This window comes from Sebastes fasciatus, chromosome 1 (genome assembly GCF_043250625.1).
Source record: "Sebastes fasciatus isolate fSebFas1 chromosome 1, fSebFas1.pri, whole genome shotgun sequence".
Lineage (NCBI taxonomy): Eukaryota > Metazoa > Chordata > Actinopteri > Perciformes > Sebastidae > Sebastes > Sebastes fasciatus.
Window position 1 is genome coordinate 28128650 of NC_133795.1, and position 17673 is coordinate 28146322.

The 17673-nt window shown below is 40.4% G+C and overlaps 1 protein-coding gene across 5 annotated transcripts in view; it reads right to left on the minus strand.

Moving 5' to 3' along the window:
* Positions 1-3754: 3754 nt before the first annotated feature.
* Positions 3755-17673, minus strand: part of asic1b (acid-sensing (proton-gated) ion channel 1b) — a 256548-nt gene continuing 242629 nt past the window's right edge. For all 5 annotated transcript variants that reach the window (XM_074641573.1, XM_074641581.1, XM_074641564.1 and 2 more), the window contains 6 exons: positions 17531-17587; positions 16745-16898; positions 9331-9422; positions 8923-9002; positions 7438-7539; positions 3755-6672 (listed from right to left, as the gene is read on the minus strand). In XM_074641573.1, coding sequence (XP_074497674.1) covers positions 6577-6672; positions 7438-7539; positions 8923-9002; positions 9331-9422; positions 16745-16898; positions 17531-17587 — 581 coding nt within the window. In that variant the 3' untranslated portion in view covers positions 3755-6576. The remainder of the gene's footprint in view (positions 6673-7437; positions 7540-8922; positions 9003-9330; positions 9423-16744; positions 16899-17530; positions 17588-17673) is intronic.

The window sequence follows — 17673 nt, forward strand, 5'->3', positions numbered from 1 at the left end:
GGGGTTCATAAATTAGTTAATCAGCTTCCTTCTAGATAATTAGCTTATCTAAATCACAACCGCAGCACCTCCAAACTGGATGGCTGTTTAACTGAAACAGTTTCAGTCGACCTTCTTCGAGTGCATTTCGTCATTATTGTGTCTCATCTGGAGAAAGGATGTTGGACCTCTGAAGTGGCTTCTAAATTAACGAATAAACAAAAAGTTAAGAGCACAGCCGCTGGCGTCCTGCAAGTCAGCCACAGACACAAACAAACACTTTCTTGTTTCCAAACTTTGATGTCATTACACTATCCCCCAACTAGCATGGAGCTACAACAGTACAAAACATGGCATCCCATCTGTTTGCATAGCCTGCTTGTGTTTGATCAGAGTGTGCTTGTGTGAGTGCATACAACAGAGGAGGGGGGATACATTACAGAGCAAGGTGTATTAAAATCCTCATTCATGGGACACAAAAGTATCACATTTGCTCCATTGTGCTTCAGATCTCCAGAGAGGATTTTACACCCTGTGTGTGTGAGATGGCAGGTGATTATGTTTATCCTCTACGAGCCGGCTGACAGCCTGGATATTAAATAATAAGGGTTCATACACTTTAAACAAATGAAAGGACAAATCGGGCAGACTTGAGTCTGATATATAATACAGAGTCTCTCAGTGCTGAGAAACTTGACTGCGCTGTAATTATCAATCCTCTTAACGAGCAGAATGTAAAGTGGAGCCCAGAGGAGTCGGGCTGCAGCCTTATCTATGACAAACGGCTGAGCATCCTAATTGCACTGAGAGATCTGACAGGATAAATTTATACCAGAAACGTGACTCATCTGACATGCTGGCAGCAGTGAGAGCATGGAGACAAGATGGAGCTTCAATTCATTTAGTTACAGTGTAGATCCAGCAATAGAAAATAGTCTAACGTACACTAAAAATCACATATGTTGGATCAATGTATTGGTTAACTTTACACAGTAGCTATAGGTAGAAAATCAAGACAATGGGTTGTTTTGAATGTTATTTTTTCAAATAGTACATTTTACTTGAGCAAAAGTAGTAATACCAAAGTGTACAAATACTCTTAAGTCTTGCAATTTTACCAAAATACAAAAAAAAAATTAGCATCAAAATATATTTAAAGGAGCAGTGTGTAGGATTTGGCGGCATCTACTGGTGTGGTTGCAGATTACTACCAACTGAGAACCCCTCAACGCTGTTCGCCTTGCTCAGAGGTCATCCTTACCATAATAACACTACTTTAGGAGCAACGGAAGTCAGACGGCGGCTGGCGGTACCACGGTTTTGCGCTCTGCGGCTCCCGTTAAAAAGCTCATTCAATTCATAGAGAACAGTTGTTCTAATGATCCCTGGGGTCGCCGACAGCCATTTGTGTGCTAAAAATCGTATAGACTCACGCAGTCGCACATGTGGAACAAACAGATAAGACAAAACATTGCAGCAACATGTTGAAGAACCACTCCAACATACACAAAACAGATGGTATTAGAATAGCTGGTGTTTCACAAGCATGTCGGAGAACTACAGTGGCCTTCAGGTAATGTAAAAACATGAAAGGCTCTCTCTACAGCCAGTGTTTTACAATTTTACACACTTCCTTTATTTTAGAATATTATTTATTTTATTATTGGATTATTATTGATACTTTGTATACTTGTGTAAGAAACACCACTTAAATATTGCAGGTTGTAAAGGTATGCTGCCTGGTAGCTTAATCAGATCATCTGGTAACCAAGGCAGTTATATAAATGTAGTGGAGTAAAAAGAACAATATTTACCTCTTAAGTAGAAGTATAAAGTAGCATAAAATAGAAGTACTCAAGTAAGGTACAAATACCTCAAATTTGTACTTAAGTACAGTACATGAATAAATGTTCCACTGTTGGATTATTTACCTAGTGGTTGTGAACTGCTTTAATCCACTCCAGCTCTTTTTTAAAACAAACAGTTTTAAATAAGGTTTGACTTAAAACTGATTGTCAAACACTGGGTCAAAATAACCATATTTTTTGTTAAAGGTGTTAAATGTGAGATTGGGAGCATTCATATTGCCTCCACACGGCTCTCAACATGGCGACGGCTGAGCCAGCGGCTTGTAGCTAATGGTGCAAACAGTGAAAACAAAGGACAACACTGTGAAAGAGCTGACAGAGATAACAGGTTAAACTCTGGGGCAGGGGGGGACCGGAGGGTGGGTGCTACGCTTCTGCGATTCAATTCAATCAAATTTATTTTTATATAGCGTCAAATCATAACAGAAGTTATCTCGAGACGCTTTATATATAGAGCAGGTCTTAGACCTTACACAATAGTTTAGAGACCCAACAAGAGATCCCACCAAGCGCGCTGTGGCCAGGAAAAACTCCCCGATTAGCGTGAAGAAACCTGGAGCAGAACCGGGCTCTGGAGAAGGAGAGAGAGAGAGAGAGAGAGAGAAAGAGAGAGAGAGAGAGAGAGAGAGAACAACCACAATAATGGCACAGCAGCTGTAATAACTAATACAAGTAGGACTAATAACAAGAATCAATAGCAGTGGATGAAAAAGAGTGATAATACAATTCCTCAGATGGGCTTTCCAGCAGAGCTTCCGGCTATCTCAGGCCACCATACATCTGGCTAGCTCGCCAGCACTGTCCTGCATCTCTCCTCAGTACGTCCATGTATGTTGGGTTGGGACGTCCCTGTGATCGATGCCCGCCATCAGTCAGGATGGCGTTATCAGCTGTAGCCGCCATATGAGAGCAGTGCAGAGCTGCGGCTGTGAGCTAGCCAGTGGGGCACGCTCACATGCTTTATTAATGCTCTGGATAGAGAACCTTTAAATATAAAATACAGGAAAGTAAGTCAACAGTCATATACAAAATAGCACTAACACTGGCTCAAAACAACCCTACTGGATTAAAGTTAACCCAGTATTGCACTGGTGCTTCAATGACACAAAACTGGGCTGATTTTGATGCAGTGATTTATATTGGGTGTGTTATTCTAGTTATTGGAAATGACAAACCACTGTGCAGCACATTAAGAAACTGTAAAACAAGAGCGTAATCTCCTTGTTGATGTAGATAATGAGATGCGATAACAGGATTAGGAGGACATTAACTCTGATATAAAAAGATATCGAGTGTGAGTGCATGTTCAGTGACAGCAGAAGGCGCGATTAAACTGGCAGATGTGGGTGAAAACATGCACGCGACAAGTCTCATTAAAATATAACAACAAACAGTAGAAGTTCCCTGCATGAAAACAGAGCCCCCTACATCACATCCAGCTGGGTGATTAGCTGAGGGCCATTTAAAAAAATTGCAGGCAGTTTAGGATGGATTCCATTACAGGATCATCTTTCTCTTATACTGTCCTCAGATTGGCTATGTGTCAACCAACAAGGTGAAAGCAAGGATGGAGCAGTCATCTCTGATCTTCACGTTGGGGTGCTAAATGAGTGCACATAATGATTTAACCTCATTCAGAGGGGAGAGACGGGGATGCCAAGATTCCTAGATCTGCTGAACATCCTGTGAAACTGAATTAACACCACCAGACTGCAGGAAATCTTTCCTAATCCATCATTTTTGGGGAGATTTCCGTTTGTCTGAACTCCCGCTGACACCTCCCACACACCCCCACCTGCTTTACCCCCGAGCCTTATCAGGAGGCAGAGAGCATCTTCTGCAGGATTTCTCTCCTGTATTCTGACCAAGACTGTCGCTCAGACAAAAACACAAATGCCAGCAGGAAATTAACAGCATCATCTTTTATTTCTTGATTAATTTGTCTTCTTGGCAGGTACAACAGAAAATAATAAAACCATCAGGGGGCACCATCATGTTTCACACATTCAAAACAGGAGAAATCTTCATCGGATGTTGGGAGCCGGTTCCCGGGAGCTTTAACACTCTGTATATTAATGTGTGGTTACCGGCTGAGGTTTCTCCTCTGAATAATAAAAAAATGAATGCACTCACATTTGGTGAACATGTTGATGTTTTCCCCACTAAAAGAATCCATGAAAAAATCATTAGACAAAAGTAAACTTCCTGTCCTTGAACAACCTCTGGTGTCTGGTAGCAGTGGACTGATGTGCAGCCGGCCGAGCAACAAACACGATTTCAAGGCGGACCATGTTTAAGGGTGCATAACTGGGCTCTAATATTCACAGTCATGCATCACCAAGCCGCTTTTCTAACACAAGTGTGGCAGCTGGCAGCACCAGATGTACAGTAGAATAAGAAGAGGAGCCGTCCAGAGTGTGCGGCTGCTGGCTGACTGACAATCTTGATAAAACTTGTATTGGCTGTGCAGGATATTTCTCATCCAACCTTTTGTCACACTGCAGCAGAAACTGTAATTACGTTTCAAGAGTATGGAGCTTAAAAACACCAATGTTGTGGCTTGCAGCAGTTCAACTGCAGCACAAATGACTGGTTGAAGTAGATAAGTAATATCTAGTTTAATACCAGACTCCTGCACCCAAACCCTTAATGCTGATTTAATTCTAAGAAAATGTTGTATGAAGCAAAAACACAAGATAAAATGTTGATAAGAGAAAATGGAGATAGCGAAATGCCTTAATCAGATTTTCTGAGAGCTACTTGAGATTAAAAAAATGAACATTTGCACAGTATCTGGAGCTGAAAAAATACATTCCCTGTTTACCTATTCAACCAAACGGACAAATAAAGGCTTCAAAGAGGGATAAGAATAAAACCTCAGAAGAATAACAATTTTCCAAAATTATATTTACATTTTATTTATGCTTTGATAACTAAATAGACCAGCCTATTACCTGGAAGATGGAGACAGGATTATCAGGCAATATATCGAGTATGTTTTATATGAAAGAAAAAAACAACCGAAAAAACAGTCGGATCAACACGATATTAATAATATGACAATATATCAAGAAGAATAGTACGTTGTCTTTTACATCACCTCTACATACTGGCGGTATTGTGCTTTGATAAGACTTTTGCAACTAGAACACAGATACAGAATTTTTTTTTTTTAAACAGCCCCACGAAACTCCCAAGGATTTCAGCGATAAACTCTCCGAGAAACAAAAATTCACCTCACCTTAATCCTGCAGTCGAGAGTTTAAGAGTTTAATGAAGTTGAATGAAAACTCCTCGGGCACAAGTGAAAATGAAAAAAAAAAAAAAGATTGTATAAGAAATTGATTAGAGTGGTGCAGGGATGACGTTTTTTTGTAGGCCAACCAGGAAGTTAGCATCGCCCTGGTTCCCTCGAGAAAAAGCCAATGGGATTTGTCCATTGGGTTTTGGATTATTGCAGAAGTAAGCTCTGCGGCAAACACACGTTTTTGATACTTAACCACCTTTTTTAAGAAACATGGCTTTGAAATTCACGAGTGGGATATTTACCGACGTATTTTATATCAGAACAAAATGCTAAAATCTCTTCAGCTTGTGTTAACCACAGACCTTACTTCAGGCATCCAACTAAAAACCCATTCAACAAAACCATTGACTTCCAGACAAGGGAACCAGAAGTGCTAAAATTCTAACTCATTTCTGGGTTGTAGGACTCATTCCTGTAGCACTCTATTAGGTGCAACTCATTCATTCATTGCACAGTCAACAAACACACACTGTATCTGCTCGGGTACTGGTACACGCACGCACGCACGCACACACACACGAACCACACATACACAGAAAATATATTGGATGTATGATCTTCCTTTTCCTGTATATCACTGAGGCAAACTTGGTAGTTATATATATATATATATATGTTTATATATATACATATATATATAAACATATATAAACAAAAATCTAAATTAGAGATGAAATGAAAAACATGCACTGGACAAATACAAGCATGCATTTACATGATGAGACCTGAAATCATCACCAGTACATTTTAAATGGTAGATGATGCACCTCTACCACCACCGCTGCCACCACGAGCCCCCCGAAAAACTTCCCTGCACGCCCGACCACTCTCATCGTGAACGTAGATACATTCTCATACAAACTACACAGAGTCCAGCTGTTGTTTTATGGAGCGCTGCAACAGTTACAGATGTTGCTACATGTACAGTGGAGTAAGCAGTATGTAATATTTGTCCCACTAGCAGGCCAGTGTTGTGTGAAACCGTTGTGTGTTGTTGTGTTATATAAAGGCATGGGGGCTCTTTTTTTATGATCTGCTGTCTATGGTGAGATAGCTGTACATGTTCCCTTGTTTATTTTTACACGTTATTTTGAAAGAGAGGTCCGTGTCGGCAAGGTTCCTCCACGAGCATCCTTTGCGGCAGTATTCCAGAGGAAAACACAGAGATAGTTTAGAGTGCTGCATGAAATGTTCTCTGGAAAATTAACTGATATTTTGTAATATTTGGGATATCCTCTCCACTTGGCCTCGGGTGACAGTTCCTTGTCGTGTTTGATTTGTCCGCTTTACTCCCTTCCTATGTAAAAAGTGCCTCTGTTAGACTTTGTATCAGTTCCTCACACTCGCCGTGCTGGATAGTTCTTGTTGTATGGTTGGCTTTGGTTGCATAAACACGCACTTTGATGCTTCACCCGGGTCTGCTCAGCAAGTGAAGTCTTCAAAGTTGGCCTGGCCCGGGTGATGAGGTAGCATGTTGCCAGGATATGTTGATGGTGTACGCAGGTTCTCGCAAGGAGCCTGAGGGAGAAATGAGGAGAAAGCAAAAAAATAAAAGGCAATTCAGATAAATTAGAGAGTTGGATAAAGACAGAAAAGAGAAATGATCAGCAGGAGTACTGAGATAGAGGGGAGGCGAAGGTGCAGAGGGGGAGTCATAGGTAAAACAGAAAATAAAACACACCTTAAAGTCATAAACTCCTAGATAAACATGACATGAGCAACAAGCTGGGCCAAAAGAGGAAATAATTCCCTAAGAAATACTCTGGAGTAAAAAAAGAAAAGATGAAAATAACGAAGATGGATGGAAAGACTAGCAAGTGAGCCAAGAGAGCAGATCAGAGGAGGAGCACATCTTTCCCTTTGTTCTCCACCTGGGCTCAGACTTACAATTAAAGTGAACTGGTTTCATTTACACTTGGAAATAAGTGAGCTGTCACACCTTCCAAAGCTTTAATTCCCTCCTGTCCCTTCTGGTCCCGTCCACAAGCTTTGATTTAATTCAATCCACTTTCCGCTCTCCTACTTCTCTCTCCCTCTCATCCCAATCACCTTTTCACTCCCTTCCCTGTCTCTCAAGTCTTTCCCCCCTAGCGTCCTCCATCTCCATCTCTTCACTAACTCCTTTACTCTTCCCCACCACCACCACCACCACCTCCACCTCCGCTGTTTCGTCCTCCCTCACTCCGGCTGCAGTTGAGACCAGTGAAGACAAAGAAGAGAGTGCGACCCTGACAAAGAAATGCAGTGTGACACAGTGAAAGTACTAAGCAGCAGCCTACTGACATGGCGTTTCACATCATCCAGGCTCAGCACAGCTCCCCGGTCATTGTTGTTGCGGCCTTTGTGTTTCTTCTTCATGCATCGGCACAGCTTGTACTTGATCACCTGAAAATAGACAAGGACATCCATTACTGACCTTTTGGGGTCAAAACACAATATTCAAAAAACTCTCTTCTTTTTTTTTTGTCTTTTCATAGTTCACGCCCACGCTTTGGAGTTTGAAGGATCAGACAAAGTGAAATTCAAAGGAGATTGATTTTATGCATCTATGAATATGTTTCTTCCTTGAACCTGCACAGGAGCATGTGCTGCTTTTTGCTCTGTCCGCCTCACATACACACACATACACACACACACACACACACACACACACACACACACACACACACACACACACACACACACACACACACACACACACACACACATGAGCTGTGTGTACTCTGAGCTGAGTCTCCATACAGAGCAGATGCATTCACTTTCAGTTTGAAGTGTCTGTCGTCCGACTATCTATTGATAACACGGCGCTGATATGCCAAAATTAACTAAATCGGTTTTATTTCTGTTAAAAAAGCAAAACGACGGTAGGGCGGTGGCTACGTAATGTAAACGGTGTTTGCCCGACTACTGTGTAACACCGGTAACACACACTACCGCGGCATATGTTTTCGATTTGATTCAATTCAGGGACCTGCGATCGATATGAGACGTTATCATATGCGAATTTAAAACAATCAGTTACATTTATATCAACTCACAAAAAACAACTAAAATATGATTTGACAATTTTACTACTGGACTCTGTAGGAAGGAGCGACCGCTTGGACAGAAATGGGGACACGGAGGTGCAATAGGAATTTCAAAATAAAGGGATATCTTAAAGATGATGATATGTATCGATGTTTTCACTTTGCATCGATTATATTGGATTTTTGATCACTATATTGATTCAGATCATTGTATCGTTACACCCCTGACACACACACACACACACACACACACACACACACACACACACTCACACACACACACACACACACACACTCACACACTTACACACTTACACACACACACACACACATATACTATATATACAGTAAAAACAAAAGCCTAACAGACACAAAAAAATCTTTCCGCATTGCTGGTAGAAGGGAAGGCACAGAGGAAGCAACACAGAGTTACCCTAATGAGAGCGGACAAAGACATCCTGACTAATCTAAAATATAATTCATCCAAAATGTCAATGTATTCAGAGTTGCTGCTGCTGAGATGTGTGTGTGTCACACAGAGATGGAATGCACGGTTGTGAGGGACACAGCGTTCGTCACGCTCGCCAAAACACATCCTGTGCGGATGGTAAAGTTGTGTGAAAAACATTTTGTGAGCACGTAATTCCAAATAATAGCGGAGCAGTACACATTTCCATAAACAATTTATTGCACTGGATGTGAGTGAGAAGCTCCCGATGATGATGGGAGATATTTTTACCTCATATAGATAGTCAAAGAGTTCGAGAATAGTGAGGATGCTGGCTCCGATGAAGAGACCCATCTGACCTCCAATATCACCTGGAAACACAAATAAGAAAGCACACATTGCACCCTTTGTACCGACACAAAACAGAGAGGAATGTCACTGCAACAGCTTTGAAACTTTTCATCTTTATTAAGGCCTGAAAGGTGAGGATGTGACAGAAAACAGATGTTTGAAAAACGATGCAGTTGAAAAGCCATGATAGATCAAAGAGACAGCTCTGTGTGTGTCTTCTGGGACCTGAACACCTATTATAAAAATGCAAGCGCTCGCGTTACTGTCACTTTGGATAAAGGGCATCTGTCATGTTGCATACTGCATATTATCTATTCCCATGAAAACAATTGACAGTCATTTCCTTACCCAGAAGGCCTGCCAGTTCGTAGGCTTTCTTTTGTTCAATGGTTTCGTAGTTCAGTGCTTCAAAGTAGATATCCAGAACCAGAATGTTATCACTGTAAACAGAGAGAAAAGCACTCAGTCTTAAGTCACGTAGTCAAATGTCTCAGTTTATATTTATACACCTCTTTTTATCAGTGTCCTCAGGCGGAGAAGATGACTGGTGAGGCTGCCACTTCCTGCAGATAACAGAGCAGATGCGTCGGGTTGAGCACCAGCCGTCAGCTAATTTGTTCTAGGTGGGTGTAATGGCAATTTTTCAATTTTTCCAAGGTCCTTTTTTGCACTTGTCATTAATACACAGGTAGAAGGGATATTACGAAGACCCAATACAACAGATTTTCTAGTCGTTATTTGCAGTTTAGTTTGTTGTTTATTGAGGTAGTTGTACAAAAATGAACGTACCAGGTTTTCCCTAATCTCATATACATATTCCGCATTCATATGTAGAATCTGTAGGCAATGGCACAAGATTTTGGTTTATGTTTGCAGTCCAAGGAGTATTGACCAATCAATTTTGAACAGTCCGTGTGGAGAGCGAAAGAGTTGGAACGCATTAGCCGAAATGCAATCTGGGAACCCACCGGCTATCGTCTGACGATGATTTATGTTTTTACTGGTTTAAAATGAGCTTATAAACTGGATACGGTCGTACACGTCGTCTCTCAACTCCAACTTCAGCCTCGCATCTCAAGTTGTTTATCGGACCGTAAACAATGAGCAGCGCACAGAAGAGAAGGTCTTGTCCTGATTCAAGCTATTAGTGCTTCCCTCAATTCTCTTTCTGCTCCGATAAAAGTTGCGCCATTGTCTGATCTTAAAGACGAAACTTGACTTCGTCGACAGACAAATCTTAGTAATGCATGGGTGCAGGAGTCTGTATCAAGTGTACAGTATATGCAACTTCAAGATGTACTGCCCTGCAGGTGAAGATTACACCATACCTTCTAGCATGACTTCGTCCTCTCTTGATCTCTACAGGACCGAAGTAGTCTACTCCTAAATCTGTAATGGAGGCTTGTCTGGTAGAGACCTCTCCAGGGGCAAGTCTGCCAATATTGTTCTCCAACTCTTCCCCGCTGTTGTTTGCACACAACACAGTCTGTTATGACCTTTTCTTGCAGCGAAGTAGTCTTTGAAAATCCAGTCTTTTTTATGGAGGCGAGACGAGCATATGATTCCTTTCCCCAGGTCTGAGTTGTTCAAGGATTTGTTGTAACAACAGTGTTAATATGTGAACGTCCTTCGAGAGAGTAATGGATGTTTGGCCTCTTCATATATCGCTAGTTTATTTAGGCGACCCCCTACACTCAGAAATCCATCATCCAGCACCAGATCCAGTGTGTACGAATGACTGCTTCATTTGATACCATTTTTACCAGCTTCTAGTACAGATGGTTCCTCTTTGAATCTTTGTCTTTAACTAAGAGAGAGAGATGACGGTGCTTTCTGCTTGAACTAGATCCTCAGTACATACAGTAAACATTGTCCACGGAGTCTTGCTTCAAAGACTTACATCTTTTTTTCAACCTTTTCCTTTAGTTTGCCAGGATCTTTTCAAAGCTACGCACAGAAGTCTGAATGTCCTTCTAGTCAGCTGCAACAGTGTTGTCTTTACTTTAAGAAGCCAAGCTACGGCAGGCTTCAGATTCCTCCATGATGAGAAATAGTTGATAAGAGTCAGTGGGTTTTAAATGGATTTTTGAAAATGACGTTCATTGTGATGTCTGATTTCTGGATCATAAGCAGAGATTGCAGATTCCAAGTGAGGTGTTAGCCCTTCTCTGTCTGGCTTACAGAGAAACTCTGGTCCCTCATGCAGCTTAAAAAGCGGTCTGCTGTTTATATTTATATCTAGAGGCTTCATCAGGCGGATTTTCCTTTGTGCTAACATTGTGATACATCAGTAGCATCCCTTACAAAAGAGATCCTGTTTGCTACAAATATTTGGAAGCATTTGGTTTCGTTGCTGATCGGTCCAGAGGATGGATTTGTCCAGTTGAAGCTGTAATTCTTTGGGCTTCATTGTGTCAACTCTGACAGCTAGGACTGCAGCTATGAGCTCCATTCTGGGAATCGTCATTTGTTTTAATGGTGCCACTGAGGGTTTTCCTATTCTGAATGCAACATGCAACACTTCTTTGTTATTGTTTTCCAGTCTTAGATATGAAACAGCACCATAGCCCCATGGCGTCCGAAAAGTGGTGCAGCTGTGCATATCTGATTTGACCAAAGCTTGTGGGCTTCACGTCATTGTGGCAAACAAGAGAAACTACGACAGCTGTTTGATTTCATGCTGTGGTAATGTCTGAAACTCAGGATTTCAGCAGAATGAAAAAGAATGGGGATTAGTATAAAGGCCGGGGCGAAGCAGACTATTATTTTGATTCCTGAATATCCTCTCTGTGGGCCGAATCAGACTTCACACCCCACTGGAGTTGAGATCAAAACAGTACCTCGACTTTGTAGTTTCTCTTTTCGTACTTGGTGCACCGTTTTATTACTTAAATTTAAGTCAAGACAAGTGATGATCTGTCAGCCTTAAAGAAACTCTGGTAAAGCCGAGGGCTATGATGAAATGCAAATTGCATCTGATAATGTAGAAATGGAGGTACTAATACAAAATGAGCACACATCTGCTCGTTTAGTGTGGGAGATATATTTCCAACCGACAGTTTGACTGCACAGATTTTATTAAAAGCACATAAAACATCCTTAGTAAACACCATGAAAAACATCATCATACACTTAATTCCTCGCCTAGGGAGGTAATCTTGGTCAGTGGTTCCTGACCTTTTTTTGACATACACCCACAACGTCAAATGAGCTCAAATTCATGCCATAGATCTTTTTCACCACAGAAATTTTGAGTTATCACAGCAGGAAAAGCACAGGCGGAACAACTATACTCTATGTCTCTGGTCCATTAAGTGTCCCAGGAAGCCTTTTCAGTGAGCCAACATGTACAATACCAGGACCTTGGACCTGGCTCACCTAAATGGAATGCAGTCTTTATTATTGCTAAATACATATTTGCATTTACTGCTTTGACATCATGTCACATGTCAAAGCACAAATGTTACAAATGTGATTGTCTGAATTAATGCAAAACTGTGTTATTTAACGCTATTACATTTGTAGCTGTTAGCTGTTAAAAGAAACGGATAAACAGTTGAAATAGCTAACAACTGTTTATCCATTACTTTTAACAATTTTAATTGTTAATCCATTACTTTTAACATTAGCTATTGTAAAGTCCTCAGTCATCATGTATGCTTTACTGCAGGGCTGGTTGGCTCGCTGAGGCTCAGTCATTGGCACATGTCCATTTATAAGGCCATTCTGGGTAAACTCAGATCATATATTTGCACTTTGATTGCACAGGAATCTGACTGCAGCTATAATCTAAGATCACTAGATATGGTCTTGCTTTCTGTTGCAAGTGCACAGACTGAAGTTGGAAAGAAAGCTTATATGTACTCTGTTCCCCTCACTTGGAAAAGTCTTCAAAAAGACTTGAAACTAAGAGAATTGGTCTCTCTGCCTGATTTTATTGTTCTTATTGTACAATGATGAATGATTTGGTTACTTCCTGTGTGTTAGAGGTGTAAGAAAATATTGAAAAAACATATATTGTGATATTATGTTTTGTGATACTATAATGATTCTCAAAAACACTGTATCGATTTTTTAATTGATAGTTTACATGCAAAGATAACTCAATACTTTATTTCATTTGCAAGGAGAGTTGTCCTCTCAGTGTATGTGCCCTCTCAAAGTAGTGTTAAGATGTTGGATGTTACAGGGACTGTGATAAATGCAAATGCAGATTCAACCGTTCTGATTCCAGAAAAAAAAGTAAACTTTTTTTACTCCGATTTTATGCGTATGGTGATATGTTCTTTATACTAAGACAGTTTTCTTAAAATTAGAATTAAAAGTTGCAATATATCGCCTTACTTACAGTATCGCAATATATCACAATATATTGAATCATAACCCCTGCATTGTGATACATATCGTATCACCAGATTCTTGCCAATACACAGCCCTATTGTGCGTAGGTATTTTTATATTTCGACACGTTAAAGGTGCTATATTAAAAATTCACAGCATTAATATAGCGTCAAACAACTATTTGCAATGTAAAGATATAGTGAAGTAATGTTGTCCAGTCGCTATGTGTTGCAATCTGAGCTGCTCTGTGCTTTGTTAGCCGGGTTGTTATTGTTGTTGTCCGGTAACTTTTTAGTTAGAAATCTCAACAGGTCTTACCTGGTTAAATATGAATTCAAATAAAATATATATATCTCAACTGTTAATCCATTACATTAGCTAAATATTTCTGTTTATCCTTTCAGCTATTTCAACTGCTTATTCATTATTTTCAGCTGTCTGTATCCAACATATAGCAATATTTGTCTGTTACCTTTAGCTAACTACAGTATTTCAACCAATACTCTTTTGCTTTCACTTAGCTAAATATTTACACTGTTCATCCATCACGTTTAGCTATGTATTTCAATCATTCATCTAATGCTTTTACTGTAGCGAACTGTTTAGACTTCTCTGCTTGTTTGTCAACTACTTTTCATGCAACACATAATCTTCAGGTTTTTTCAGCATTACATAATTTGTTTTTATTTAGTTTAGTAGTTTTTAATCAGTGGAGCTTCTCTACAATCCTTCCACGTACTCCCCTGCAGTTGCAGAAGTAGTTATACCCCTAGGGTACATAGTATCCCCTGGTTGGGAATCACTGATCTAGGTGTTGTTTTTTATTTTGTTATGTTGACATTCCTGGGTGTTTTCTCCTGATTTGTTGGCCCACCAGTGTGAGGTGTCAGCCTGCAGCTTGAAAGATGCTTCCTTGCTGTCAGGTCTTCTCATTGCTAAGTGAGTAACCTGCAATACATCTGATCAGAGCTGTGGTCCAACAGACCATGAAGCTGAAGTGTGTCTACGTCTCTCTCTCTCTCTCTTGCTGTGTTAGTGTTTCCCAGTGGAGAGACAGTCCACTGTCACAAACTTCAGTTTCACACCACTAAACACTGTGCAGCCCAGATACTAGAACACTCCCAGCTAATGCTCATCAGGCTGACATTGCTTGGAAAAGTGGCCAGTCAAAAAAATGAACTGGATAGACTCTACCCACGGGGAATTAAATAAAACTTTCAGCAGGGAGAAGCGAAAGGTTTTTGCAGCACTCTGACTACATATGGTGTAATTATCTTGTTCTCAACAGCTCCGTTGGGAATGACAGATAAAAGATTCAACTATTATTGCACCCTCTCCTCATTTCCTTGAACTACTTTTGATCTTCCCATTAGATTTGGCTACGAAACAGTACATACTTGGCTGATTAATCAAGTCAAACCCTGAATGGAAGCTCCTTATTCTATTTTCTCACCTCAATGAAAACAATCCAAGTTTGAGAAGGTGAACTGCAGTTATTGTGCAGCATTTAGGCAAGCTGCTTAATGGGAAAACAACCTCAAAACACTTAAATTCTGTTGAATAGAAACCTGACATATGATGCGACCTTGTATCAAGAGATTTCCAGGGCAGCTTTAATGGTGTTTATTTACTGACATGGTTTGATCCTCTTAAAATAATGGTAAACATCAGATTTTACTCCTTGTACCTAACGATCAAAACCATAAACTATGTTTGAGACCATACGGCAGCAGCATTTTCCCATAATATGATGGAGCCACATGTTACCTTTGGCCTGAAGAAACCTGCTTTTGCTAATTATTTCTCTAATTTCAACAAAAAAGCTGGAAGAAACTAATTATTCCCTTTCTCTAGGGGTCATTGAGTCATGTAGGAAATCATGAACCAAAGCAAAAGTCAATGAAAACTGAAAGTAAGCCTTTAGGATATGGCTGACATCAAGATCACTATGTTAATTAGATTTTTTTCCCCCCAAAATTGATTGTATAAATCACAGTATGGCAAATGTATACTAAATCAAATTATGATTAACTGTTCTTAATTGATGTTAACTGTGTTCCACCATCAAGCATTTCATCTAATTAAGTTCACTGTAAAATTAAAACTCAAGTTTTCAATTACAATTAGCATGAAATCATCAATTTGGAGCAGACTTTGTAAAACCATAACATGATAGTATCATATTGTCTCATTATGATTCTACAGAGAGTTGATTAACAATACCTGAATTATTCTCCAGCACTAGAAAAGGTAATAACACTTAAAGTCCCCTAAAAGACTGTTTTCAGGCTCATGTGCTGAAGTTGCTCTGTGCTCATCTTAAATCTGAGTTCAAGACATGTACGTACAAACATGATTTTGTAACATAAAAACTAGTTTGGAAGCTAGTCGTGGTCTAATATGCAACTTAAAGAAGTGTGATGTGAAAACCCGAAACCTCCAACGCACGAAAACCCTGAGAACGGACTTTACGGTGAAGTAGGAGACATCTTGTGTCCAGCAGTTAAACATTTGAAACAAAAAATATTTGCATATTCAAAGAGGGAGAAGGAGTAGATACGCTCTTACCTTTTAAATCATATCAGACACCAATTATTATTCAAAGTAGAATATTTTACATGTCTTAAAACACGTGGGGTTCTTTAATCCAACCCTGCCTCCGACAAAATACATTCCTATACAACTAAACTACATTCTCAATTACGTTTCGAGGGAAATGTATTTTCTCACGGATTGCGATCGCAGTTCATTTTTAAACAGTTTTAAACATGTGGTTAATGTTGTAAATTGAAACAAAACAACAACAAAAACGCATCAAAACTACTTGGTTAGGTTTAGTAAAAAAACAACAAGGTTTGGCTTGAAATGACTACGATATTGAAAATAAACAAAACAAAAACACTTTTAGTTTCACACGGGTCACAAACAGCGATCTCCTGAGGGAAAGTCCTATATTTGTTGGAACCATTCACCTCCCCTCCCTTGAAGTGGACTTTCTCACGTGCTATACTTGTTATTTTACCACACAACTTTTATTAACAGGTGCTCGATATACTACGTCACCTGCTCTGCTCGTCACTTGTTGTACTACGACACTTGCTTGACTATCATATTTGTGATACGTCAAAGACGAACGTTATCCGTGACAAAATACATTTCCCTCCAAACACAATTGAGAATGCAGTTTAGTTGCATGAGAACGTATTTTTTAGGAGACAGGACTGCTTTAATCACAACTACTGAAATGCATCTAAATGACAGTTGGATGGCATTGACAAGTATAATTTTCAACTGCTTTATGTGTAGCAGCTTAGCAGCCAGAAGTCACAAGACTAGTGACACTGAACAGCACCAAGGTGATAATGTGTAAAACTGGATAACGCTCATCACTGGATAAATAAGACATAAGAATGTGACTTACGCTATGTACTGCTCTGTCTTGTTGAATTTCTTGGCGAGGTACTTGGCTGATGCTTTGCTGGGTATCTTGACAAAGGACATCTCTTTACCGAATCGCGTCATGTTGCACGGCGTCTCGCACACACAGTAGTCATTGTCTCTCTCGACAAGAAAGTCTGAAAAATAGATTAGGCAGAAAAAGGAGAGAGTGACGGACAGGACAGAGAGTGAAGACGCAGACAGATTTATCGTCACACCAGGTAGACGAACACAATGGCAGCAGACTGAAAGGCGTCAAAGAAAACATGTGAAAAGGCGCCACAAGGAGACACCCCAAGAGACACTTATAGGAAATATAAAAGATATAAGACCCAGAGGCAGAGAGACAGCGGCAGTCAGAGGCTGACACGTGAGTCTGTGTCATGAAAAGAGCGAGAGATTGCAAGTCAATAAGAAAACAAGCAACAGGCATGAAAGGCCTGAAAGGTATCAGTTGATGGAGAAACGGGGGAGTGTGAAAAGGAGAGCCTCAGCGCCAGGCCTGAGGTTTGCTGTTTGAGAATGGCTACCATCAGGCTGAAGGAACACTATTATCTGTTATCAGCATGGATCAGGAGCTCTGAACAGTGGGACACACACACACACACACACACGCTCACACACTCACACACACACACACACACACACACACACACACACACACACACACACACACACACGCTCACACACACACACACACACACACACACACACACACACACACACACACACACACACACACACACAGCATGCTGGGTTATCTCCTTACCCAAGGCAGGATCTGCACACTCCTTGTACTGCTCCGGGGTGCAGTATGGGGCATCTCCTAAGGACAGGCAGGAGAAACACAATGTTCTCAGTGTGAACAAAAAGAGCGAAGAAGAGGGTTTTCGAAGAAGCACAAAGGATGAT